The sequence below is a fragment of the Maniola hyperantus genome, chromosome 17 (genome assembly GCF_902806685.2).
Source record: "Maniola hyperantus chromosome 17, iAphHyp1.2, whole genome shotgun sequence".
NCBI lineage: Eukaryota > Metazoa > Arthropoda > Insecta > Lepidoptera > Nymphalidae > Maniola > Maniola hyperantus.
This window is the reverse complement of record NC_048552.1, coordinates 2,795,715-2,823,318: the sequence shown is the minus strand read 5'-3', so window position 1 is coordinate 2,823,318 and position 27,604 is coordinate 2,795,715. Positions and strand designations below refer to the sequence as shown.

At 36.3% G+C, this 27,604-nt stretch overlaps 1 protein-coding gene across 3 annotated transcripts in view; it reads left to right on the top strand.

Annotated features, from left to right (window-relative positions):
* nAChRbeta2 (nicotinic acetylcholine receptor beta2) overlaps nt 1-27,204 on the top strand; it is a 65,810-nt gene extending 38,606 nt beyond the window's left edge. Inside the window, exon 11 of one of the 3 annotated variants that reach the window (XM_069504401.1) lies at nt 26,229-27,204. In XM_069504401.1, the coding sequence (XP_069360502.1) occupies nt 26,229-26,447 (219 nt within the window). In that variant the 3' untranslated portion in view covers nt 26,448-27,204. The remainder of the gene's footprint in view (nt 1-26,228) is intronic. The other 2 variants (XM_069504402.1, XM_034977326.2) reach the window with 2 other exon arrangements.
* Nucleotides 27,205-27,604: the final 400 nt, after the last annotated feature.

The following is a 27,604-nucleotide window of genomic DNA, read 5'->3' as shown; positions in this document are numbered from 1 at the left end:
CCAACTTTCGTAATATTTTTATTAATTATTTATTTAGATACACAGCGTATTTTAGATTTAATACAGTTACATATTATATAGCGGCCCTAGATACTCTAGTGCTAATCTCACTACGCGCAATGGCATTAATATACCGAATACCGACCTACGTACGACTATAGATTAAACTGCTAATTTATTATTACGTTACCATAATCTCGTAAGTAGTGCTTCGTGGCTGCCTCAAAATGTATCAAATAGCTTAAAACCTTAAGCTACACGACGGAGACGTAATTGGTGCGGACTTTATACAATATTAACAATGATTTAGAAGCTTCAGCAAGCGACATAATATTTTAACACTCTATCCTCTAATACCTCGTGAATATTTAATGTGGAAATTCCGCTGTAGATCGCCCGGGTGCTTTTTCTGACGACACGATCTGATGACTCGCTCTTAGATTACTAGACCGTGTATATATTTCTAAATAATTGATCCAATATTAAAGTTTAATTCTACTTAGTATTTAAGTTTGACGTAATAACGCGATGATAAAAAGACAAATAAGAGATTAAAATTTAAAACGAACATTCATATCTTGTAACTCTTGCAACCATGGAAATGCTGCGTAGAAAAAATCTAAAGTAAATATACCCTTTTAAAATATTAGAAAAAAAGAGATTTTGGTTTAGAACTATAAGCAAAACCGGGCTAGATACCGGCTGCATATTACCAAAAATCAACTAGAGTTATGGAATACCTAATTATATAAAATTAATACACTATAAGATGAAAACCTCCTCGTTATATTTTATAGAAGTCGGCTAATAACTGATATAGTTCTATAAGTTCTTAAGTATGGCTTACCTGGAAGAAGTCACTGTAGTGACAAGGTCACCCTTTGTTTTAAGGCTATTCTGTATCTTGTCATAGTATTAAAAATACAGATTTTAAATAAATAAAATACTTAAAAAGTCGTGTCGTGTCGCTGTAATATCGTACCGTATGCTTTAAGCAATACCACGCTCATGTTACGTGTTTTAATTAAGATCCTGCACGTGCCTCACAGTCTGTGGATTTCGAGGAGCATGTACATGGGAAAACAGTGATTTTCCACGCAACTTGTTGTACTGCAAGTTGTAAAGTTAATGCCGCCAAGGCACGGGGACTGAAAGTGAAGCTCGCCTTGTATATTTTTAGCTTTAAATTATACAAATGTGTAATTATTTAAATATACAATTTTGCTGCATATTTTCTCGAATTCTCTCTTATAACTTCTCTTGAATATTATCATTTCTTTTTCAACTTAATATTGCTTTCTGTATTGTGTTGGTAGACTTACCTTATGTAAAAATATCTATTTATAATTAATGTTACTGGTGTATGTATTATTTGAGTATGTGTATTAACTATTAAATTGATTTATTACTTTAGAACTCAAATTGAGATTGAAATATATTCATTGTATAGATACGTGAGTATCCATGATTGTTTGTTTTGGTCTCAACGCCATCTCTTTGTAAAGGTCGATGTACATTATTTTCTGCCACGTACTGTACAAAATGTTTTACTTAAGTATATATTGTAGTCTTTTTATAAAATTAGAGTTTCACAAGATCGGCTTCTTATCAATTAATACCTAAGTGTTGAAACATACAAAATAAAATAAAAACGACAAAATAATTGTTCAAACTAAAATAAAAGTACATAACAATGAATCGGGTAGTACAAATATGACCTAAAAATGTTAGATCAAACAAGATAAATAACAAATGAACACAGACAACAGACGGCGACCGTTAAAAATGACCCCACATATATTTTGAAGCGTGCCAGTGGGTTACTAGGTTGCGATTTAGCACCCCGGGCTAGTTGCAGGTGACTTTCAGAGTTTTTCCGAAACAGATGCTAGTTTTTTATTACAATCTATGCTTGTGTATTACAAACTGCTCAAAAAAGTAACGAGTCTTTGGCTTGATTTTAGTGTTATGGACATAGGAATATGAAAAATCCAAAATGGAAAATATGGTAGAGTAGGGTTAGATATAGAAAAAAAAATACAATAGTGTATTGAGTTTGATATCAAGGGAAACGAATATTGTTTACCGCCAGAAAAGATAGCTCCATAATCGTAAAAAAACCGGCCAAGTGCGAGTCAGGCTCGCGCAACGATGGTTACGTACTACAGTCGTATTTTTTCGACATTTTGCACGATAATTCAAAAACTATGATGCATAAAATAAAAAAAATCTATTTTAGAATGCACAAGTGAAGCCTTTTCATATGATACCCCACTTGACTATTATCCTATTTATCTTACTTTGGAAATTGAAAACACTATTTATTAGTTCATGACCACAATTAAATTTTTTGTATGATGTAATCACAAATTCACGGTTTTCAGATTTTGTCCCTTATGTCTGCTATTAAACATACCTACCTGCCAAATTTCATGATTCTAGGTCATCGGGAAGTAGGGTACTTCCCGTAGGATTCTTGACAGACAGACAGACAACAAAGTGATCCTCTAAGGGTTCCGTTTTTCCTTTTGAGGTACGGAGCCCTCAAAAGATAACACTACTTTAAAATTTTAGATGTAGTTACCTATACAGCGTAAAAAGATTCAAAGATTCTGAAAGATGACGGGAGATATAAAAAAAAATAAGTAAGAGTACATAAATATGTAAATATGTAATGAAAAAGGTAAATGTAACGCACACCGTTATGTGATAATGAATAATGATCGTGGAATATAAAAGGTGTTGATTCCTAATGCGTCCAAAAATATGTCGACGAAACATCAAACAATGTAAATAACGAATGAACACAAACAATAGGCAGCAGGTGCTTAAGCTTGAAACACACACAACGCGAGATAGCAGGGTGACGTGGGGTCAGTGAGTCCTGCATGGCTAGGACTTGTAATAAAAGGCTTGTATGATGAAGGCTGCACAATCTTTGTAGCTGTGCTCCTGTAGCGCCATTGTTATCATGCACAGAAATCAGCGAAGTCAATGACAAAATCAAAATTAAAGTCATTTATTTAAAATAGGTGGTACCTATTTTGCACATTTTTCTTTACACTTTCTTATTATTGGTTAAATACTCGATTGCAGCAAAAATACCATGAATTCAGCTTATCGTAAAAAGATGAATAATAGCATTAATATCACAGTTTTACGAATGTTTATATTAAATCATAGCTTAAAAGCTAAGGAAATTGGAAGAGGACTTATTTCACACAGTTCCTTGAATTACAAATGTTACATATTATGTACAGTACGCGACCGAAAGTAATGTACATCGACCTTTAGAAGGAGATAGCAGATTTGTAGAGCACTATTTCTGTCGTTGAGACCGACAAAACGTCATATAGGTATGAGTGACAGAGACAACGCTTTACAAAGCCGAAATGTCATTCTAAAGGCCAATGTACATTACTTTCGGCTCGTACTGTACGACGCATGACTTGACATAACATCCTGTCGTAGCGTCTAGCAAGGCCGCCTCGCGTTGTGTTTATTCCAGCCTTTAAAAATGATCCGCACATATTCGGAGCATGCCAGTGGGTTACTAGGCTCAGAGGCCTGACGATATGGAAACGCGGGTCATTTGCGGCTGTTATCACAGATTTTACCGCAAATAAAGACCAGGCATTTAAGAATAAAAGCGAACTAAAGTCTCATTAGATTCATAATAATCTTGAAATTAGTTTTTTTAAAGCTCAGATTAAATAAGTACATTGCAAACATTAACTTGCTCTCAAAAACGTGATGGTTATTCAAAATACCTGCGATAAACAAATTACACATGGAATTGAGAGCTTCGTCCGCTGCGTTTAGGCTTTTGAAAATTCTGTGGGAAACTCTTTGTTTCCGCGATAAAAGTAACCTCCGCTGTTCCTTCTTGGGTGCCAGTTACCTATATACCAAATATATGACAGCCCCCTGCTGCCGACTTCGTTCAGGTGGATTTCAGGACGTTACTAAAAGCCCCGTCGGAACTTTTGATTTTTTGGTACAAAAAGTAATCTATATCCCATAGGGTACCAAAGTTCGTTAAAATCAGTTAAAACGATGGACCATGAAAAACTAGGAGACAACAGACACACTTTCGCATTATTAATATTAACTAGCTTATGCTCGCGACTTCACCCGCGTGGACTGCACAAATTTCAAACCCTATTTCACCCCCTTAGGGGTTGAATTTTCAAAAATCCTTTCTTAGCGGATGCCTACGTCATAATAGCTATCTGCATGCCAAATTTCAGCCTGATCCGTTCAGTAGTTTGAGCTCTGCGTTGATAGCTCAGTCAGTCAGTCAGTGAGTCAGTCAGTCAGCTCAGTCAGTCAGTCAAGTCAGTCAGTCACCTTTTCCTTTTATATATTTAGAAGGTGGTAATTAATTAGCAAACGTAAAATGCAGTTTCCAATATGAATGCTATTCCACAGATTAGCCTATTCTAAACTCTGTTTCAGTCGTCATACTCAAAGATACGACGATTGCGACTCCCGTTGCGTAACCAACCATCCCGTAATCACGACACACACAAATCCCCACCGTACAAGGATGTCTGTCACATCCGCACAAGTCAACATCACAAACATCTGCCTCTTGACATAAGTCCTAGTTCCTACCTCCAAGGTCCCGATTTATTACCACCCGATCCCGACGTTTCCCCCTTAGGGCGGTTTCAGACTAGCGTATTTTTTTTTGCGCGTATCTGGTCGTTTCAGCATACGCGCTTACACGCGCACTACATACGCGCTTCAAAAAACCGGACTCGCGTATACGGGCATATTTCGGCCGTGTTCGCTTGAACTGGGGTGTTGCGGGGCGGTGTCTCTCGCGACTCGAGCTTATACGAGCTTAGAAGCGCGGTCAACGCTCGTATTGAGTTGAGCGGTGCCAAAAGGCAGGCCTATACGCGCCTACATGCGCTTCCAAAAATGAGCTTATACGCGCGTATAAACGCTAGTCTTAGAGCCTCAATAGCTCAACCGGTCAAGTCTGAAACCGCCCTTACTCCATATTTCACGTATGTTTTGGCGGCCATTTTAAAACACGGAAGCGCTTAGGTAAAATATGTGTCGGCGTTAGGAATGCTTTTACTCTCATATACGTGTGAATTGTACTATTTTTTAGGTAAAATAAAAATGTGTAGGTGTGAATTCGTATATTTTATGCAACAACGCTTAAACTCATATTTAGGTAAGAACTTGATTTTCCACTAATTTTAAGGTAAAAAGTGAGCAATAAGTTTTGAAACAAAAGCATAGCAATAATAATTAATGTTTGGATATTAAAAATTTTCTAATATACCTACATACCTACTGTACTACATTCGAGATGGTTTGGTAATTTTAAAATTCAATCCCTAAAGGGGTAAAATAGGGGTTTGAAATTAGTGTAGTCCACGCGGACAAAGATCCGGGGATACGCTAGTCAACAAATATCCATACTTAATATTATAAATGCGAAAGTGTGTCTATCTGTCTGTCTGTCTGTCTGTCTGATAGCTTTTCACGGCCCAACCGTTCAACCGATTTTGATGAAATTTTGTACAGAGTTAGCTTACATCCCGGGGAAGGACATAGGCATACATACTTTTCGTCCCGGAAAAATAAAGAGTTCCCACGGGATTTCAAAAAACCGAAATCCACGCGGACGAAGTCGCGGGCATCATCTAGTGAAATTATAAATTTTTGTACTTTTAATAGTATTTCAATATACTTAGTGCAGAATTATAGTAATTCTATATTGACACGGATGGAGCTCGTAATGTAACTCTCGATTTTACAGTAGGTGGTCAGGAAATAGTAATTATGATAATTTAGTGATTTATTAAAGATTCAAAGATTCAAAGATTCAAAGATTCTTGTTTGAGTTTTTGAGTAAAGAAATTGTCCAGTAGAAATGTTTCGCCTTAAATATTAGGCATGCAAAACAATTAGTTAACCTAGTAAAACAATAACTATAAGTAATTTGACGCACGTTGTCTTTGTCTATGGTAAAATTCAAAATTTAAAAATGTCTAAGTTGAAAAAATTCATTAATGGTATATAATGTCTTGTCTATTAAAAAATCATGCAATTTATTCTTAAATTGATTTATATTATTACATTTTGTATATATTATATATATAGTATATATTATATTGCATATTGTATAGTGTGGCTTATAATTAATCTCTAAACTAAATAAAATTGAAAGATCTAAAATATGTATTGCTGTCTGTCCAATTCTATTATGTTCTTTATAGAACAGGATAGGTAGCACTAAATTTAGATCTGTCATGGTTAGAGATTTTGCAGAGCAGAATAAGCTACACTGTGTAACTTAATTAGCACCATTGCCACCAGGTTATACGTATTCTAGTAACACACATGAACCCTACGTATTCTAGTGACTACGTAAAAAGTACGTACGTAAAGTACGTAGGGGTTGGAAAATCACTGGAGTGCTCGCCCAGACTGCGGGGCGTGTGCAGGATCTTAATTAAACACGTGACAGCGCGTCGTGCTTTTTATATAATACTACGCGTCAACAGTACCCGTAGTATAAGATTTTACGTCTCACCAAACGTTGCTAGAATTCGAGAATCGAAACAAAATAACATCAAAGTAAAATGTACCTAAAGAGCCTTGAATTGAAGTCAAAAATTCAATGCCACTGATTTTAATTTCGCTACGTTTCCGCTTGGAGCGCTGGCTGTAGATGTGGAGACAAACTTGAGCTTTAAAACAAGGCTCTTAAGATCCAGTTTACTATAACGCGGAGGTGTTTCGACTCTCGAATTCTAGTAACGTTTGGTGAGACGTAAAATCTTATATTACGGGTACAGAAGAATGCAGAGAAATTGCTACCAGTTGGTAAACTAAAACAAATGTAAAAGTATTCTCATGAAAAATATAGTTTATTACTTAGTTATTACTATTTTCTTAGACTAGAGTTATATTACTATTTTCTTAGAGTTTCCATGGGATTTTTGAAACACTTCAATCGATGCGGTTGAAGTAGGGCATCTTCTACATCGTTGTAAGTACTTTCATGTAAAGTATTATGTCAGTCAGTCAAAATCCTTTTAAATTTATCATCATCATCATCATCACCATCATAAAAGTAGAAGATAGAGATATTAGTTGAGAAATTCTACACCATTTAAAAAAAAATTAGCTAATGATGACTAATAAGTATTCTCCTTTTCCCTCCAACTAAGCGTTAAGCTTGTACTAGGAGTAGGTATGACAATAGTGCAACGGGCGGAGTTTGAACCGGTGGACTTTCGGATTTCAGTCCGCTCCTCTAACCGTTGAGCTATTGAGGCTCATGTGGTATTGATAGTTTCAGGCAATATACATAAAAACAGCACAATCTACGTCTTTATAATATTAGTGCAGTTATACATTCGCGAAAATAGCGAGGGAGCAAATTATTTCCAGAGATCGGTGAGCTCAACTAACCGATTGCATGTTTACTAATAATCAGCAATTTCGCATTGAATGAGCAAATATTTACATATTCAGATTGCGGATTAGCGTTTGAGTTCAAATCTCATACGGGGAAGAGGTATTCTGTAGGATTATCAAAATAGGATTTAGACTTAATAATATTTATTTTAACATTTATTTTATTTTATTTTATATTTTTAAGAAAATCTATTATTGTAACAAGAATGTGTTATTAAATATTAAGAAAAAGAATTTGAACTATTTTAATTAAATTAAATTAAATTTATTGGATATTATTACATATTAAATTACATATAAGGAACACAAAAAAATACTTATAATACAGATAAAAACAAGTAATAATTAAGTAAACCTAGGTCTAGTAGACTATGAATGGGCAACCCCTGGTGTGTGTGTATGTGTGTATGTGTATTATTTTTCGTTATTACGTACGTAATTATCATCATCATCTCAACTCATCGCCGGCACATCACTGAGTACGTTCTCCTCTCAGAAAGAGAAGGGTTTAGGTCATATTCCACCATGCTGGCTGATGTTTATTTTTGCATACAGTTCTAGAAAGTTAGCTTAAGTACATGGTGGAATTCCGAATAGATACACATAGTAGAAATTACTTTAATGCAAACTAAAACAAAGATCAGTTTTCTACTTTAAGGAAAAAATCGCCATCTGGAATACAAAAAAAAAAATATATTTCTGGGGTAGCTATTGAGAGGGTGAAAAGTGGAATTTAATGAAAAATTCATGATTTTTTAAAGTGGACAATATTTGGACGAACAAATTAGTACCTACATTCGACATATATATAAATGACTAAGAATTAATATAACACTAACAACACAAAGAAACTTGTACACATGTACACTTTTCAAAAAATTGATCTAAAATAAATAATTTGTAAAGTTCCATATCAATCAAATAAAATAAAAACGTGTCAAAAATACAAATCAAAATGAAAGTACTTTTCTGAGCATCGATTTTTAACGTGAGGAAAGTTTTTACACGGCTGCGTATTTACAAAGTGTATAAGGAATCCGCGCGCTCAGCGAGCGAGCGCATTATCCCCGGGGCTCAGTGAGCTGTAATGAACGAATGAATGTTTTATTAAACTCGGCAGCGTCACGCCGAGTGAGTCAATGTTGGCATATTTAACTCGGAGGTTCTTTACCGGTTTTTCAATTCGTACGAGTAAATTAAGGATGTTACAGCTTTATACGATTCATGTTATAATTTACCGGATCGTTTCCCCTGTGACTCAGAAAGCATGTTAAGCCATTGGTATGTACCAATTATTATAACTATCAAACTTTTGCTCGCACATTGAATAATCACGTGGAGAATGTTCTAGAATCATGGAAGCGTATTTACAAAGTGTATAAGGAATCCTGTATATAAGTGTATAAGGAATCGAAGCTGTGATAGCCTAGTGGTTAGGACGTCTGCCTTCTAATCGGAGATCAGGGGTTCGATCCCGGGCACGCATCTCTAACTTTTCGGAGTTATGTGCGTTTTAATTAATTAAATATCACTTGCTTTAACAGTGAAGGAAAACATCGTGAGGAAACCTGCATGCCTGAGAGTTCTCCATAATGTTCTCAAAGGTGTGTGAAGTCTACCAATCCGCACATGGCCAGCGTGGTAGACTATGGCCAAAACCCTTCTGACTCTGAGAGGAGACCCGCGCTCTGTAGTGAGCTGGTGATGGGTTGATTATGATGATATGATGATGATAAGGAATCCGCGCGCTCAGCGAGCGAGCGCATTATCCCCGGGACTCAGTGAGCTGTAATGAACGAATGAAGGTTTTATTAAACTCGGCAGCGTCACGCCAAATGAGTCAATATTTGCATATTTAACTCGGAGGTTCTTTACTCCGATTTTTGTATTCATACGGGTGAATTAAGGATGTTACAGGTTTTTACGATTTATAATAATTTGCCGGATTGTTTCCTCTGTGACTCAGAGAGCCCGTTTTATACCGTTGGTATATACCATATTCAAAATTCTTTGATCTTTTATCGTTTTGTATTTTATGTCTTTTTTCTTGTACCTTTATTTGTATTTAAATTTATTATTAATCATCTAGTTAAGTGTAAGTGGCACTGCCGTTCTAATTAGATATAAAATTTGCGGGCCTGCTACTGACCTACGACTGCCAACAACCAACCATACCTGATAATAATTCGTCAAATCTAAAAAGCCGCAGTGATTAGTGGTTAAGACGGCGACGTCTTATTCTTCTATTCGGCGGTCCAGGGTTCGATTCCGGGCGCTCATCTCTATATAACTTTTCGAAGGTATGTGCGTTTTAAGCAATTATAAATGTCACTCATTTAACGGTGAAGGATAACATCGTGAGGAAACCTGCATACCTGAGAGTTCTAAATAATGTTCTCAAAGGTGTGTGAAATCTGCCAATCCGCATTTGGCAGCGTGGCGGGATATGGTTTAGGCCCTTCTCATTCTGAGAGGAGACCTGTCCTCAGTAGTGGGCCGGTGATGGGTTGATTATCAATTTCTAGTTCACAAGCAATTCGATAAGTTGTCGAGTCCAGTAGCACTAATCTTTAATCGAACAGCCCATTAGAAGTGGCCACCGTCCGTGGTCGAAGTGGTCCCCGCGGAGCCTACGAAGCCTCGAAGTCCGTTCCTCAGGGAGACACGAGCGATAGTGGCAATTTAAATCTGCTGATTTCGTCGCTCTGTCCTAATGAGATGAATTCGATGGACCGATTAGATTTGGTTCCAGTCCCAAAGGTATTAAATCAAATAAATGTGTTGAGACTGCTTAGTTTTTAGTATTGGCTCAAGATACATAATACTAGGTAGGAACCTACAGAGTTTTGCTTAGAAAAAGTGGCAAAAGTTAGACTTCGTCGGATGCTTAATCATTGGTGATGAAAAATGAAGCATTATTATCAATATCACACAACACGCAAACGCAGATAACTCCGAAAAGTTAGAGGTTAAATCAAAATCAAAAATATTTATTCCGGTAGAACTAATTATTTTACATAGTGCATAGAAATTGGGACCATCCCAGTAGGTAAGACTTACAAAATAAATAATCGTGCTTAGCAAATAGGATCATCATCATCATCAAGCGATAGATGCCCACTGCTGCACATAGGTCTCTTGTAGGGACTCCCACACGCCACGGTCTTGCGCTGCGCCGCCTGAATCCAGCGGCTCCCTGCGACTCGTCTGATGTCGTCCGTCCACCTAATGGCGGGTTTTCCAACACTGTGTCTTCCGGTGCGAGGTCGCCATTCCAGCACCTTGGGACCCCAACGTCTATCGGTTTTACGAACTATTTATTTATTTATTTTTATTTTTCATGTACCAAAATTGTAGTTACAAAGTAATAATAAATTAAGTTACATTGGAAATGCTTATCTCTAAACAGAGATTTCTTCCAGCTTCCCATTCAAGGTTGTGAGTAAGGCGTATCAAGAAGTGGAATAGGTCTACGGTACTAGAATATAGAATAGAATCCTTAGTCACTACAATATGTATATACACAAAGATATATGTCTATGGTATCTAATAAACTACATAATTATCTTATAATAAATAATTATATACATAATAATATATGAAAAATATAAATACATATAATATATAAAATACTCTATAGTAATGATAGGTAATACTGCTTCACTCTGTGTTTGAATGAGTGTACTACGTAACTATGTAACTATAGGACTGCCCATAACCACTTCAGCTCGCAACCCGTTGAGCGGGTGGCGAAGTTGAAGTAATAGGATAGTAGTAGTAGAACAAAAATAATATCCTGTATGATTTGAATTTCTCTTATAAATCCACCTAAGTGCCTCCGAGAAATGGGAATAAATCCACATTCGCGATTTTGAATTTATTCGTCTAGCGGGGTCTATTTACACTGGAATTTGTAAAATGAGTGGTTATCGAATACCGATAGACCGTGAAAAACGTGTCCGGAATAACAATTTTCCACCGGATTATGGCGCAAACTGGTCTAGTGCACAAGTGTGCTATAAAAACGATTTACTATTTTGATCCCATAAAAATATTCGAGCTGTGGTTTAAGTTAATTATTTTTACTACTTTTTAGGGTTCCGTACCTCAAAAAGAAAAATGAACCCTTATAGGATCACTTTGTTGTCTGTCTGTCTGTCTATCGGTCTGTCAATAAACCTACAGGGTACTTCCCGTTGATTTAGAATCATGAAATTTGGCAGATAGGTAGGTCTTATAGCAGACATAAGGGTAAAAATCTGAAAACCGTGAATTTAGGGTTACATCATACAAAAAAAAATAGTGGTCATGAACTAATTAATTAGTATTTTCAATTTTCGAAGTAAGATAACTATATCAAGTGGGGTATCATACGAAAGGGTTCTACCTGTGCATTCTAAAACATATTTTTATTTATTTTTATACAAAATAGTTTTTGAATTATCGTGCAAAATGTCGAAAAAATACGACTGTAGTACGGAACCCTCGGTGCGCGAGCCTGACTCGTACTTAGTTTTTTTAGCCTGGGTTGATTTAGGTTATTTTGGAAAATACTGTTGAACACTTTTTCCCGGATAAAAAGTTGTGGCTGACACATAAAAATAAAAATTCCAAATTTTGTTTCATACTTCGCCACCATTCCGTGGGGAGCAATTCGTTCACCGCAACACCAAAATCACCAAATTGCGTTCCCTCATTCCTTTCATAGGTACTTATGGCATAGGTATACACCTGGGCAAAACCGAGGCGGGCCAACTAGTTAATGTGCCCACTTTATCACACTGTTCATTAAACAAAAAAAAAATTGACTGACACATAAAAATACCGAATTTCGTAGCATACTTTCACTCGCCATTATTCCCTGGGGATCAATTCGTTCACCGCAACACCGCACTCCATTAACAATATTAATCTGCTTAATGTTCACCAAATTGCGTTCACTCATTCCTTATAAGACGGCCCGTAATTGTCGCCGTCTTAAATTCAAATTAAAACAAAATTTACATGATGACTTTTAATTATTGAGACGCCTCACGGCTTCATTTCTTGCGATGTTTTATTAAAATGTTTGAATTATAAGGCGCTCGCTTTTTATGAAGACGTTTAATGGCACTGTAAAAAAGTTACGTGACTTTTGTTTAATTAATTTATGCGCACTGAAATGACACTAAATTTTTACTTTCAATATGAAAAATTTCACGTATATTCTGATGACTTAAAATAATTTCAAGGCTAAAAATATGACTTTGCGTCCACGTGGATTTAGATTTTTAAAAACCTCAAATTTTTTGGGATAAAAAGTAAAATTTGTTCATCTTCAAGATGCAAGCATTTTTCTATCGAATTCCATCAAAATCGGTTAAACGGGTTGAACGCGAGAAGGTAACAGACAAGCTGACAGACATTTTCGTATTCATAAAATACGTGATGTGGATTTATGATCTTTTCGTTTACTATTACTTTTTATTAGTATTGGTACAAAAAGCTGATAAAAAAGACTAAAGAATAGAGAAAGAGAATAAAAGGTAAAATGGTGTATAAAAGTGATTTTATTTGACCGAGTTTAATAAGTTGAGTGAAGTGGTTACTGGGTTAAGAAAATTGAAAAATAAAACGAGGTAAAAGGTATGTAAAGTCCGTATTGAAATGCAGCTCAAATAACGGACCTTGTCGGTACAAATCCAAACCAAACGTGGAGAAATTCAAACATTTTCATACGATTATTTGGCAAAAAATATCTAATATGTCTGCGCAACTTATTGGAATACCTTTAGATCCTATTACGGACCACTTCAATCGCAATATTGCATTTGTGTTTACGAGTTCCCGTCATAGTATAGGCATATTATATGACACGATAAATGGGAAGCAAGTGCAGTGGAGTCCCAACGGACGCTTCGTATAAAGCATCATCCACACCTGCGCGACCAAGCGACTGCGAAGCTGAAGCGGGAACGTCAGCCGTGCGCGCCAGTCGCCTCCCACGATATAACGGGTGTAACCAAAACGCTAGCAAAAACTTAGCATGATTGTTATACTACCTGAACACAATCCAATACCAATAATCATTTGCCTCATTTTGTAGTTTTAGTGATTTAGTATTTTTCAAACCTGCAATGTATAGTGTACAAAACTCGGGTCAATGCCCCGTCTACGACTCGGCAGTGACTACGAGTGGCCTACTTACGCAACGTTCGTTGACCTCTAGCGTCAGTCAGATGTTTGATATGCAATATATCATAAATTTTTACAAAGTTATAGGTTTTTTTAAAATTATTATTTATTTATCATATCAGTCATCACTTACCCGTTTACTTTTGCCAGCGTTCTGGTTACCCCTGTATTTAATGGCGCTATGCACACCTACGCGACCACCACACCTGCATAATTTTGAATAAAAGATATTCTGAGAAATGACAAAAAGGACATTATGAGAAAGGACATTTTGAGATGCGTTGAGACGGTATAGCTTCGCGTCGTGGACGCTTCCGCATTGCGTCTCGTATCCCTCGTTCATGACGCGCAGGTGTGGTTGTAGCTTTACTCTTGAACCAGAGCCCACAAGTTTGCGTAACGTAATTTATAACCTAAAGGGTTTCTCTGTTGCTAAATTACACAGTTTCTCTATATTTACGTTTTCTATTCATGGATATTTTATATTTTTGAGTTTTGGATTGAGTTTTCTATTCAAAACTACTTTGACTACATCATCACTAACCACCAGGTGAGATTGCAGTCAAGGGCTAAGTTGCATCTGAATAAAAAAAATCTTAGTATCAATCATTGATTTTTTTATTTTAATTTAATTCTTGTGCATATGCAATTGTTTCTATCGACTTTTTCTGTTACTATTTTCCTTCTATGGGTATAATAATTAATACTGGAGATATTGGAGATTCGTTATAATATCATCATATTGGTATAATGCTAAATTACGGTAGCTGGTACTTTATGACTGGCTCTTGCCTTGCTCTATGACCTTTTCTTCAATCATCGAGTACACGTACCAATGGGGAACCATTACAAGAGAGAATTATCGGAGATTCGCAACATCATCATATAGGATGAGTTTCAAGCAACATGTTTTCATCTGCTACTCTACGTCAATTTTCTCTCTGCATTCCAAAGTATACCTAAGTTTTTCGCTGGCCATATAATTTAAATTTTTATTTTTAAAATCATATAGAACTCCGTACGAGTGCCAAAAATAAATAAGAAACTACAACAGAAAATGGGAACTAAGTGCAGAGTTCCCGTAGCTCGTCAAACTCGAAGTAATTCTTGCTGAAAGCTTATTTACAACTTTTTGTCATTACAAGTTCCCTGGTGCTTATTTACTCTGTTCCTATATCGTTAAGAGTTGACCTATTTACATTGTTTCATCATCATTATCAACCCATCGCCGGCCCACTACTGAGATCAGGTCTCCTCTCCGAATGAGAAGGGTTTAGACCATAGTCCACCATGCTGGCCAATCACCTCGCAAGGGAGCAACGGATCGACGTGATTTTTACATGGACCTACATATATAGTTAAAGACCTGGATCTACTTTTCATGCCGGTAATACAAAGAGTTCCCATGGGATTTTGAAAATTTTAAATACATATAAAAAATTGTGGAACAGGATTGCGGACGGCAGGAAATTTTCTTTTTTTTAATTTATTTTCAATTATTTCAAATCTCCTCTACAATACGTAGGTACTCCCCTATAAATCAAAGAGTTCCCATGGGATTTAGAAAAACCTAAATCCACGCGGATAAGTCGCATCAGCTAGTTCACAAAATATAATCAGCACTTCAAGCATATTACTGTTTCAAAATGGCGCCGTAATATTTCTTTTGAAATTGGTAAATTTATTTCATCTGGGATTTCTCTAGTCCACTCTATCCCTCTCTGTTTACGAGTTCTAGTTACCCCTATATCCTTCAAGTTTTCAAGTACATACTATGATGCCTCAATAATATACGACACGGTAAACGTCGAGTAAGTGCAAGTAAGTGCAACAGAACTCTCTCAAGATCTCTGACGTCGACGTCTCGTAATTCTTGAAGTACTGTTTCGTTGGTTACAACTTTGCGCTGGTAAATTTATTTCTAAAGGGAGAACTCTGGTTCTAATTTACTCTGTGCTTTTGTGTTTACGACTTTAACTTTTGAATAAATAGTATTACTATTGCAGCCATCGATATAAATGACAATATATCGTCAAGTGAACGAAACTTTTCACGGTTTTGGAACCAAACAAATCAGCACCACCTCTTAGATACTAATGAACGACCCATTTGAAATCCAGACGTCACTGAGGTTGCATTGGTGCTATAGCACCACTGAGTCGGTGCCATTTTTTTTGTTCAATAGCCCTGTCCTTACGAAGTAATATATTAGTCAATGCTAGATATACAAGAATCTCTAAAAACGTTTTACGCTTTTGTTGATTAATCTTTAAAACAATATTTTCCCAGAAACCAGATAACGCTGCAGGATTGTAAGGCGTGCTTATCTCGCAAAACGGTCATTCTCTGTCAGGAAATTATTCTATAATACGCCTTCCATTACTCACGTAGAGCTAAGAAAATGATGAAAATATTTCAGTGCCTGAGGCTCCCTACAAACTGTGGAGACAAGATTTGCTTCCTAGTATAATTAGTTACTGTAATTAATAGACGTGGAACCTTGATAGCCTAGTGGTTCCATGCCTCTAAAGCTAAAAAGAATTCTTACAGGATCACTTTATTGTCTGTCTGTCCGTCTGCCAAGAAAACCTATAGGGCACTTCCCATTGACCTAGAATCATGAAATTTGGTAGGTAGGTCTTATAGCACAAGTAAAAGAATACGTCCGAAAACCGTGGATTTGTGGTTACATCACAAAAAAAGTATGTGATTATGAAAAAATATTAGTATTTTCAATTTTCAAAATAAGGTAACCATACCAAGTGGGGTATCATATGAAAGGGCTTTACCTGTACATTCTAAAACAGATCTGTTTTATTTATTATTATGCATAATAGTTTTTGATTTATCGTGCAAAATGTCCAAAAAATAAGACTGTAATACGGGACCCTCAGTGCGCGAGTCTTTTTTTAAAAAAAGAATATTAGCCATGTTAAATGACTAATATTCCCCTTTCCTCTCCAACTAAGCGTAAAGCTTGTGCTAGGAGTAGGTACGACAGTAGTGCAACGGCGGGATTTGAACCGTCGACCTTTCGGTTTTCAGTCCACTCCTTTACCGGTTGAGCTATTGAGGCTCTTGTCTGATTGAGTCTGACTCGCACTTGTCTTCTCCCTGGGCTGGTTTCCACACTTAAACGTTTCCGTCTGTTGTGTTGCCCCTCTCCGCCGAAGTCTTCATTCCAGCATCCAAGCTCGCTCCAGAAACCAAGTAGACCGGCCAGGTTGAACAATGAGCTCCTGAATCCGGAATTAGAGGATTAGCCGCTGCCAAAACCTGCTACCAGACTAGGCTTGAGCTAATTTATTATTCAATATTGTTTCAACCAAGAAACGGATCCAGGACCTCATTATTATTCCGCGTTTATTTGGTGGTGAGCCCTAACTTGTAGTTACAAAATACATTTTAAGTTTGCAAGTTGTTTTCCAAACTTTTAATTGCAACCGACTACTTCAATATTGCAACTAGAAATCATAAAGCCTTAACGGGTGTCTCCAAATATCCTTCCAACCCATTATGAGGACTGCACTCCGAATAACGGATATTGAATTTCGATTTACTCTCAAACCGGATTCCAAGTGCTCAGTATCACACTTTGCTTACAAGATGGATTTTTGAAGTGCAAAAGCGTTTAATATGAAAATCTTGCATAAGTTCAAAGATATATTGGCATTTGATGAAAAGTTTCATTTTTTAGGATTCGAATCGTATAATGAAATATGATTTGATAGTTTTTCACAGTAAAAAATTAAATAAGTAGATAATAATAGTTGTGAGATTTAGGGTTATAGTAGACGCGATTTTTATTTATTTATTTAGATACAAGTTAGCCCTTCATTGCAGTCTCACCTAGTGGTAAGTGATGATGCAATCTAAGATGGATGCGGGCTAACCTGGAAGGGGTAATGGCAGTTTTTTTACCATACTCTTTTGGTTTGTACACGGCATCGTGCCAGAACGCTAAATCGCTTGGCAGCACGGCTTTGCCGGTGGAGTGGTAACTAGCCACGGCCAAAGCCTCCCACCAGACCAGACCCAATTCCCAATACCCAGATTCCAAACCCCTGTCGGGAATTGAACCCGGGACCTCCCATTAACAAGACCAAAGACTAACAAGACGTTGCTTTAGCATCAGGGACCGGCGATTATGCGACAGCATCGATAGCGCGATAACGAGCTATATCGCGTTTTGATGGAACAAATATTGTAATTTTTTTTCTTGAAAAACAAAAACTGACTTCATTGCTGTGACTTGAGATTGTTTGTGTGCGGTGTGGAGGTTTCAATCGCGGCACTGACTTTCGAAAAGCAACTAAATCAAGCAATCTCTGTTTAGAGATAAGCATTTCCGATGTAACTTAATTTATTATTACTTTGTAACTACAATTTTTGGTACATGAATAATAAAAATAAATAAATAAATAAATCGCAGATGCTAATCCTAAAAGCATCATGTCTGCTACATGGCCCTCATAGTCTCAAAAGCAATCCGGTCAGAAACTAAAGGTTGACGCAATGATAATATTATAGTAACAATTCAAACTAAAAAAACAATTTCAAAAATGGTTGTTAATTGAAGAGCCCAATCTATTTCAATAAGTCAAGTGTAACCGAGATAATTATTTAACGACCAATTTCAGGGTTGTTTTTACATTCAAACCTTGTCCTCCCCATTAAGATAAGGGGTGGCTATTAATACAGACGGGGAGAGTGAATAAACCATTTTTAAAACGTCACAATTTGTGGGGTTAGGAGATATGGATGGGCGTCGACTGACTGATGTGCGAGGGATATTGGCAGAAGCGGCTTTAGAAAATGATAAATCAAAGTGAAGGCAGGCTTTTTTGTGTGTGTTCCATTGTTCTATATCTAATATTACCAAAAAGAGACTTATAAGAACTCTGGGTCTTCCTCGGAGGCATGGAAGACTTGAGCAGTAGACACGAAAATGATTGACGATTTTGAAATGAGGTGTTGTGTTAAAATGATTTGATTTGATTTATTTATTCATTTGCTTTCATGGTTACATGAAGCCCCGTTAGGGCATTGCAAAGTTAGGTACATTAACAATACATACATGCTAAATATATAATTATTATACAATTACATGCAAACTACGTGTTACATTATTTTATAATAGATTTTATCATGTAATTATATAGGGCATTAATTTTGAATCGAAATTATTTTTATTTATTGATCGCACTAATTAATTAAGTTTGTTATAATGTCAATTAGTTTCTTCTTTGTTAATAATTTAGTAATATTAAGTAGGTACAAGTATGTTAATATAAAATAGTAAATGAGATGAGAATAATACCTATTATAAGTTCAACTTAACACTTCAGTTAGTTCCAACAAATCAGTCCTATCTATTGATGAAAATTTAGTGAAATTGAGTGAAAGTCCAGTAGTTTCTGCAACTAGTGCGTGATTCTGAGCTTTCTTATGAGGCCGGAGACCCATAGTTGACGACCATATTTCGGATCTGTATGCCATTATTGGCAACACGCACTGAATACTACTAGTTCACTCGGATACTACGAGCTTGTCATTTAAATTTCTAAACTAAATTAAAATGGCACGTCTAAATCTATTGCTATTCCTTTCATAATATTGCTTGCGGAAAAGGATAGCACTAGATTAGAATCGGCCCCGATATCGTCGTTATTTTTAATCAAATTAAAAATAGTTAAAATGGTTAAAAGTCAATTATCAATCAAAAGCGACATTCTACTCAAACTGAGCTCAGATTTAATGAATATTACCGATCGTTAGCAGTTTCGAGAACTTTCCACTTTTGCGCTGAGAAAATGATCATTGTATTTTTAATTCGATTTTAAATTAGAACGAATTTTTACCTTTTGTGTATCTATTTGAGATTTTGTTGAAGAACATAGTTTAATGATTGCTGTTTTTTACTTAAGAGGCCGTACGCTGTAGCGCTCTAATGAGTTTGCACTTAAGCAGAGTGAACTAGATTTTTTGTGATTTTTTGCATGGGTATAGTTAAAGACCTGGAGAGTGACATAGGCTACTTTTTATCCCAGAATATTAAAGAGTCCCCACGAGATTTTTAAAAATCTAAATTCACGTTGCGGGGGTCAGCTAGTAAATAATAATAGATGACTAGCATAATATCTTAATCTAGCCTGTGACTCTGCCACTGGTATAATCTTTTTTTTTTCCTACCATAAAGCACCATTATAAAATGGCAGCTTTATTACTACTACCATCTAGCCTATGGGCTAATAAGTAATATTATTCTAGCTTAAACTTCTACTTATGATTAATTTTTAAATCTAATTTACAGTCCAATAACTGTCCTTAGTTTATTCTAACACGTACTTACAGTTCACTATGTTCTTGTGACCTAGAAAAATAAAGTAGCACAAGCACTATTACACAAACGCAGCACTTATGTACTTTTTAACACTAATTCGAACGGCTTCTTGGTTCTTTTGAGCCTCCTTTTGATGCCCATGTTATCTAGAAGCTTCACAGCCTCCAAATTAACATGATGGCGAAGTCGATGTTGGTGAGCTTCTGCGTACTTTTGGATGATTTTGTTTACGAACTCTATCTTAAGTTCCCTGTGGTGACTGGTATAATTTAGGTGATTTATTCGTCTTTTACTTTCTTAAAAAGGGTAAAAACTTTGTTCAAATCAAGTAAACGATTGAAACTAAATACGCTTGATAAAACTGACTCCGATTTTATTGCGAAACTTTTAAATTGCCGAGAACAAGACCTCTCACTTTCCCCTCTCACAGAATTAGGCGTCTCCTGTCGCTATTGAGACGGATCTTAAACGAAATTGCTAATAATGTTCCTGCCTTTCCTGCTTTAGAGGAAAGAATTGTACAAGTATTAGATTTAGAAATAATCAGCCTTTAATCGTTTCTTTTTTCATTCTATTCAGCGACGAAGTTTTGATAGCGTAATAATCTTTCGAAAATTAAAAGCGTAAGATTTTTAGGGTTCCGTACCTCAAAAGGAAAAACGGAACACTTATAGGATCACTTCGTTGTCTGTCTGTCTGTCAAGAAACCTAGAGGGTATCTACTTTCCGTTGATCAAGAATCATGAAATTTGGCAAGTAGGTAGGCCTTATAGCACACGTAAGGGGAAAAATCTGCAAACCGTGATTATATTGTGGGACCATCACGAAAAAAAATTAAACGTTTTCATAAACAAATAATTAGTATTTTCAACTTCGAAAGTAAGATTACTATACCAACTGGGGCATCATATGAAAGGGCCTTGCCTGTTCATTCTAAGACAGATTTTTATTTATTTCTATGCTACTTAAATATTTTTTGATTTATCGTACAAAATCTCGAAAAAATACGACTGTAGTACGGAACTCACGGTGCGCGGGTCTAACTCGCACTCGGCCGGGTTTTTAATTTGAACACCTATCAGAAGTTTGACTGTTTATTTTTCTAGTCGTTCGATCAACAAATTGGTTAGTAGGTATGGTAATTTGTCAGCTATGCTGGTCCTGCAAATACAATATATAACAAAACTAGCTTCTGCCCGCGGCTTCGCCCGCGTGGCCTACAGGAAACAAATGGCATTTTTTATTCAGAAACAAACATTATAACATCAGGACGCGCACTCTGAACAGCACCGAATAACACATATAACCTTCCAAGTTCCAACCGACATTTCATCCCTTTAGGGGGGGATTTTCTCAAAGTCGTTTCTTAGCTGACACCTAACCTCAATAAAAAAACTACTTTCCAAATTTCAAGTAATTAATATCAATAATTAAAACTGTCCCATACAAACTTTCATCCCCTATTTTACCACCCTTATGGGCAAATTTTCCAAAAATCCTGAAACACATACTTCTTCAATTGTGACAATACCAATTTTCATGCAAATAACTTGAAAAATTACGGACTTTCATACAAACTTTCATCCCCCATTTAACCCACTTAGGGGTGGAATTTCGAAAAATCCTTTCTTAGTGGATACCTACTCTTTACAAAGAATGGACCCTCCAAATTTCATGTCTCTAGGACCAGCGGTTTAGGCTGTGCGTTGATATATATGTCAGTCAGTCAGTCAGGACTTTGAATTTTATATATATAGATTTTATATATATAGATAGTCCAGTTCATAACGCCACAATTTTTTTATCTTGAGGCAATTAGGTAAGTATATTATATTATATTATATCAGCGACAAATTAATAAGAATGCAACTGAATTTTAAAGTCAATTAAAACCTTTTAATTTAGATTGCCTCAAAAAAGGGTTAAAAAGCCCTTTTAAAAGAAAAGAAGGAAACAAGCGACACTGTTACGCTCCTCGGCATGATTGGATAGGATTCTATTACGTAACTTTTAAATTGTCCCGGTATAAAACGAGGCGCCGTGACTAATCGCTTTAGCCGGGTAAAATTAGTTTCCTCCAATCGCTGTTAAGGCAGATATCAAAAGAAATTGGCAATATAAATCGGCTGAAATTTGGTTTGCAGATAGCTATTATGACGTAGATATCCGCTAAGAAAGGATTTTTGAAAATTCAACCCTTGCGGCGATTACGAACTACACTTCCGTCATCCGAGTTGTATCCGTCATCCGTGAGAATACCAGCGATTATCTACGACAGTCGACATACGTCATAACTCCCATACAAAACAAAAAAGGAACGTATTTTCAGGGACTAGGGGTTTGAAATTTGTACAGTACACACGGATGAAGTCGCGGGCATGAGCTAGTCAAATATTAAAATACAAAAATTTTGAACTAATTGTCCAAAGTGTCCATAAAAATATGAAGCGCATACATTAGTTGGAAACTCTCAAACTTCTGTGCATAATACCGGACTTTACTGCCCCAAGTCCACTCAAAATCTCCTTTAATACTGCAACGAGTGACCATAAAGTCTTAACGGGTGTCTTCCGATATCTTTTGAACCCGTTATGACGACTGCACTTCGTGGAATAGATATTGAATTTCGATTTACTCCCCTAAGTACCTACAAGTGCGAAACGTCACTAGTTGTAGTATTATTGATACAAAGAGATACTTTCCTTAGGCTTCTTCCTTATTCTACTGCTCTATTTTGGTGTAGAATTACCTAGATTAGATGCAAGGTCTTTTAGGTACTTTATCATCTCTAGAAGCTCGAAGGTTCAAAGCTCGGTTCAGTTTTGGTCTTTCTGGAATAAATAGATCTTTGATAAGTTAATAATAATTACAGGATAAAAATTTGGAATCTAAAGTAGCGCTGGTAGGCTATTTAGGCATGACTCTCTTAACGATACGATCAAAAGTGCTTTTGCCACCATAGACATTCCCGCGCTCATTGAGCCGGTAGGGATTTAGTCAGGATGATGGCAAGAAACCTGCAGGGGGATTGTCTAAAACCTGCATCAATCATTAATACAATCTCAATTGTTCTGATTGGCTGAATTTGTGCGATTCTTGTTGCAACAATGCATTGTAGCCAAAAGTGAGCAAGCGTTAACCAATCAGAGATCCTTGCGATCGTGACATTGTAGCTGTCATTCTCCCGCAATCGCGCAGCTGATGAATTGACGCTGACAATAATGATTGGTGGTATATGTTTTGTCATTTAGTTCATGTTTTATACTTAGAGTGTGAAACAAACGAAGTTGCGGGCATCATCTGATATTAAATAAGAACAATGAAAATTCTGCGTGTAAAAATTGGAGGTAGATTGCATCCGGAAATCATGGGAGGGCCGTAATTATCCGGGAAAACGGAAATTACAACCTGGTAACGGAAGTATAAATAGAACTGGAAGCAAGTCGCCGGAAGAGGCAATACAAACGGAGTATAACCGTGGAGTAGAAAGTGGTGGTTTGTGTGTCTAGTACGCGACAGGGCGAGATGGCTGTTGGGGAGGGGAGGCCCCACGGACTAGAGAAATTTCTCTTCTCCGTGGGAGGCCCCGAATTGCGATCTCGACTTGTAGCGGAATATAGGTTTCCTTGTTTTTGTTGTTGACTTGATTCCTGAAAATGAGCTAGGCTATGAGCTAACCTTATATACCTTGTATAGAAGAGGTGCAAAGTCAATCTTATGAAGGATTATATTATTATTATCATAAATTTTTTTATTAAATTAAAAAAAAAATGTTTAAAATAAAAAGCTGGAGTGGCTTAATTTTAAAACATGTTATTTAATCAAGAAATTAACAAAATGGATTTTAAGCCAAATGACTTATTCCAATCAGTTTATTCAGACGGCCGGAAACTAGGCCAATTTTCTCCGTAATCCGGAACTATGATTGCTATATTGTTATTCCGGACACGTTTTTACGGTCGACAGATAAACGAGGCTCATTTTTGAGACGCCGCCGCCGATACAAATAACGCCCGCCGGGCAGTCAATTTCAAAATAATTTCGGTGGCGTAATTCCACACTTGAATGGCTTTTGGATTATCGGGCGCTTGCGATGAAACAAAGGAAAATGGTATAATAATTTATTACAAAATATCGTTAGGATAAGAATTATTATGACTTAGACGGAACAAAACTTTAGCATAACATTACAATGACCTTATCATAAAAAATTTGGACAAAAATTTAACGTGTGTTTATAACTTGTGGTTGCCGCCTTTTTCAACGGAAGTCACGTGATCTGTTGCGGGGAAGCCATCTTAAATCGATTGTATAAATGCGGGTTTTGATAGTTTTTAAGCAGTCTCGTTCCAACTCGAGACTTTTTGTGTTCACCTGAAATAAAAATGGCGACCTCGCCATTTTGATTGAGTGGTTGCAATAGCAATTATTGTGCCCTAATCAAGTTAATATAGCAGTCAGGTTATTATAAAAGGTAAAACTCTCGATAAGCGTCTACGCGTTGTGATTAATATTTAATTTAACTTCTGGTATATTTATAAAAACGACAATTTAGTGTTAGTCAAACTTGCATTTTTATGTGGTAAAATGGTTGCAATCTGCTTTCTTGGATATTAACAACAAGATAGATAAACTATATTACAATACCTCGAAAACCTACCACAAAATTATTACAATTCTCAAAAAAATCAAACGTCACACAGTATTTTCAAAAGCCTAAATCACCGTGGACGAAGTTACTAGTATAGTAGATTAGTATTTCGGAAAATAAAAGAGCTCCCACGGATTTTTCAAAAAAAACGCGGACGAAGTCGCGGATATTGTCTAGTAATAATAAGTCTCGTCACGTATAATACGAGCAAACATTTAATTAATAGAGTTTAAAAAGTCACAAAAACGCTCTTCTAAATTACAATCATTCTATTAATTAACATTCGGAATGTCAAAATCGGAAACTAGGCCAGTTTGGAATATATTCCGGAATGCCGGCGACATTGTTATTCCGGACACGTTTTTACGGTCTACAGATAACCGCTCATTTCTGAGACGCCGATATAAATAGCACCCGCTGGGCGAATAAATTTTAAAACCATTTCGGTGGATTAACCGCGGTCCCAGTCGGAGTGTGGATTTATCTCACCACTGGAAGCTGGGAGGCACTTAAACGCTCTTAATTTCTGAACTACATTCACCAGTTTCAACTTATCTGCAAAGGAGCAAGAATTATACTATATTATGCTACTTTTAATTGTTTTTAGGGTTCCTGTCTGTCTGTCTGTCCGTCTGTCTGTCAAGAAACCTACAGGGTACTTCCCGTTGACCTAGAATCTTGAAATTTGGCAGGCAGTAAGATCGGCAACTATAAGCTATAAGCTGAAATTTGGGGAAAAATCTGAAAACCGTGAATTTAGGGTTAGATCACACAAAAAATAATAATTGTGGAGTGAGTGACTATATCAAGTGGGATATCATATGAAAGGTCTTCACCTGTGCATTCTAAAACAGATTTTTATTTATTTTTATGCATCATAGTTTTTGAATTATCGTGCAAAATGTCGAAAAAATACGACTGTGGTACGGAACCCTCATTGCGCGAGCCTGACTCGCACTTGGCCGGTTTTTTTTAAATAAAAGAATGGATATGTGGCCTTTATGCGACAGGGCGTATCAGTCGATTGCGCTGGTTAAACCATTTTCGATCCAGGTTCCGACCAGGCGAAAGGAATTTGGCCTTTTTGTTTCCTCAGTTCCTCAGAGCACGTTAAGTCATTGGTTCATGTTTTTATCACTAACATATTATGATGACAATCGTTAATCCTGAGGATCGAAATCCTGTAGGTACTCTTAGTCGAGTCGTATGTGGCTCGATCTGGAAGCCCACCGCAATATTATCCCAAGTAAACCCCTACCATCATATTATTAATGAAAAGAGGTCACGACTCTTAGGACCTACTTAGGTAGGTCGTGATGTAGACAAAAAAAAGACAAAGAAGTCTGTTATAATTTTTGTAAGATCTCGTTCTATTTTACTTAGGGTCTATACTCTTTTTCTAATCTTAGCTTTTAGTGTTTCGGTACGACCGACGCCGCGTCGAAAACAATGTTCAATGAAACGGCCTTATCCCCTCCAGATTAACCGTAGACCTCCACTTCAAAAGGATTTTCAGAAATTCCATCAAATCAAAACGGGGCCGTGTCAGCTTGTCTTAAGCCCCTCATAAAATTTTCAGTCATCTATTTTAAAAATCCATTTTGTCCACAGGTGGTGGAAGATTGGAAGTTCATGTCCATGGTACTGGACCGGTTCTTCCTCTGGCTCTTCACCATCGCCTGCTTCGTGGGCACCTTCGGCATCATCTTCCAGTCTCCATCACTCTACGACACCAGGGTACCAGTCGACCAGCAGATATCTTCCATACCGATGAGAAAGAATAACTTCTTCTATCCGAAAGATATTGAGATTATTGGTATTGTTAATTAGATGAATTCTTAGGATACCATGAATATTATAATAATAGAATAAAAATAAAAAGCCGGCTTAACTTACTGAGTAGTCAGAGTCGAACCCAGCCGAAGGTCATTTGAAAAAGGACCCCGGATGGGTTCGAAACTAGTCGGGCTTACTTCGACTAATCACGTGACTTCAACCGGTGGATATCACTCACGATAGTTTAAACGCTTAAATAAATAAATATTGTAATGTAGATATTTTAATTATAATAAATCTATACACTAATATTATAAATGCGAAAGTGTGTCTGTCTGCTAGCTTTCCACGGTCCATCCGTTCAACCGATTGTGACGAAATTTGGTACAGAGATAGCTTGCATCCCGGGGAAGGACATAGGCTACTTTCCATCCCGGACAATCAAAGAGTTCCTACGGGATTTTTAAAAACCTAAACCCACACGAACGAATTCGCGAGCATGATCTAGTTACTTAAAAGTTATAATGCAATGGCTGTGAATAATGTTCATAAAATATAGTTATACTTATTTGCTTAGGTAATAATATCATTAATTAGTCTAAGTAATTCAAATATTATAAATGAATTAAAAACACTGTTTTACTGATTGATAAACTAGATAAAGTATTATAATTGTTAATTTTAAATAAATTGTGAATCTTGAATTATTTATAAACAATAATTAAATAAAAAAATGATTCAGTGATTGTCAAGTAGGTAAAATAATAATAACTATTATTTTATGTAGGTAGATATTTAATAATGAATAAAACTTAATTATTATTGTCAAACATCTTTGTTTTTTTTAAATATCATATCCTTTAAAAACCTTAGGTATAATCTATTTTTCCTTAAGTGACTTAAAATATAAGCAAAGCTTCTCGCTGAAATGCGCCTTCCTATGGACAGCTTATTCTCTCTCGCACATTCTAACCCTTTTAATCATTGAGAAAGAATCAGTACACTTTTAACAAATGTGGCTCAGCCAAGTTCTAAACAATAAAATTACGTGCATTGTAAACATATTTATCGTAACATACTTAATCTAGTTTCAATAGAGAAAATGGGGATGAAAAATGGGGCTGGGGATGTGGGGATGGGGATGAAATGGGGATGGGGAAATGGGGATGTTTTTACAATTTTTCTCTATGAGCACTATTTTACGTCTATTA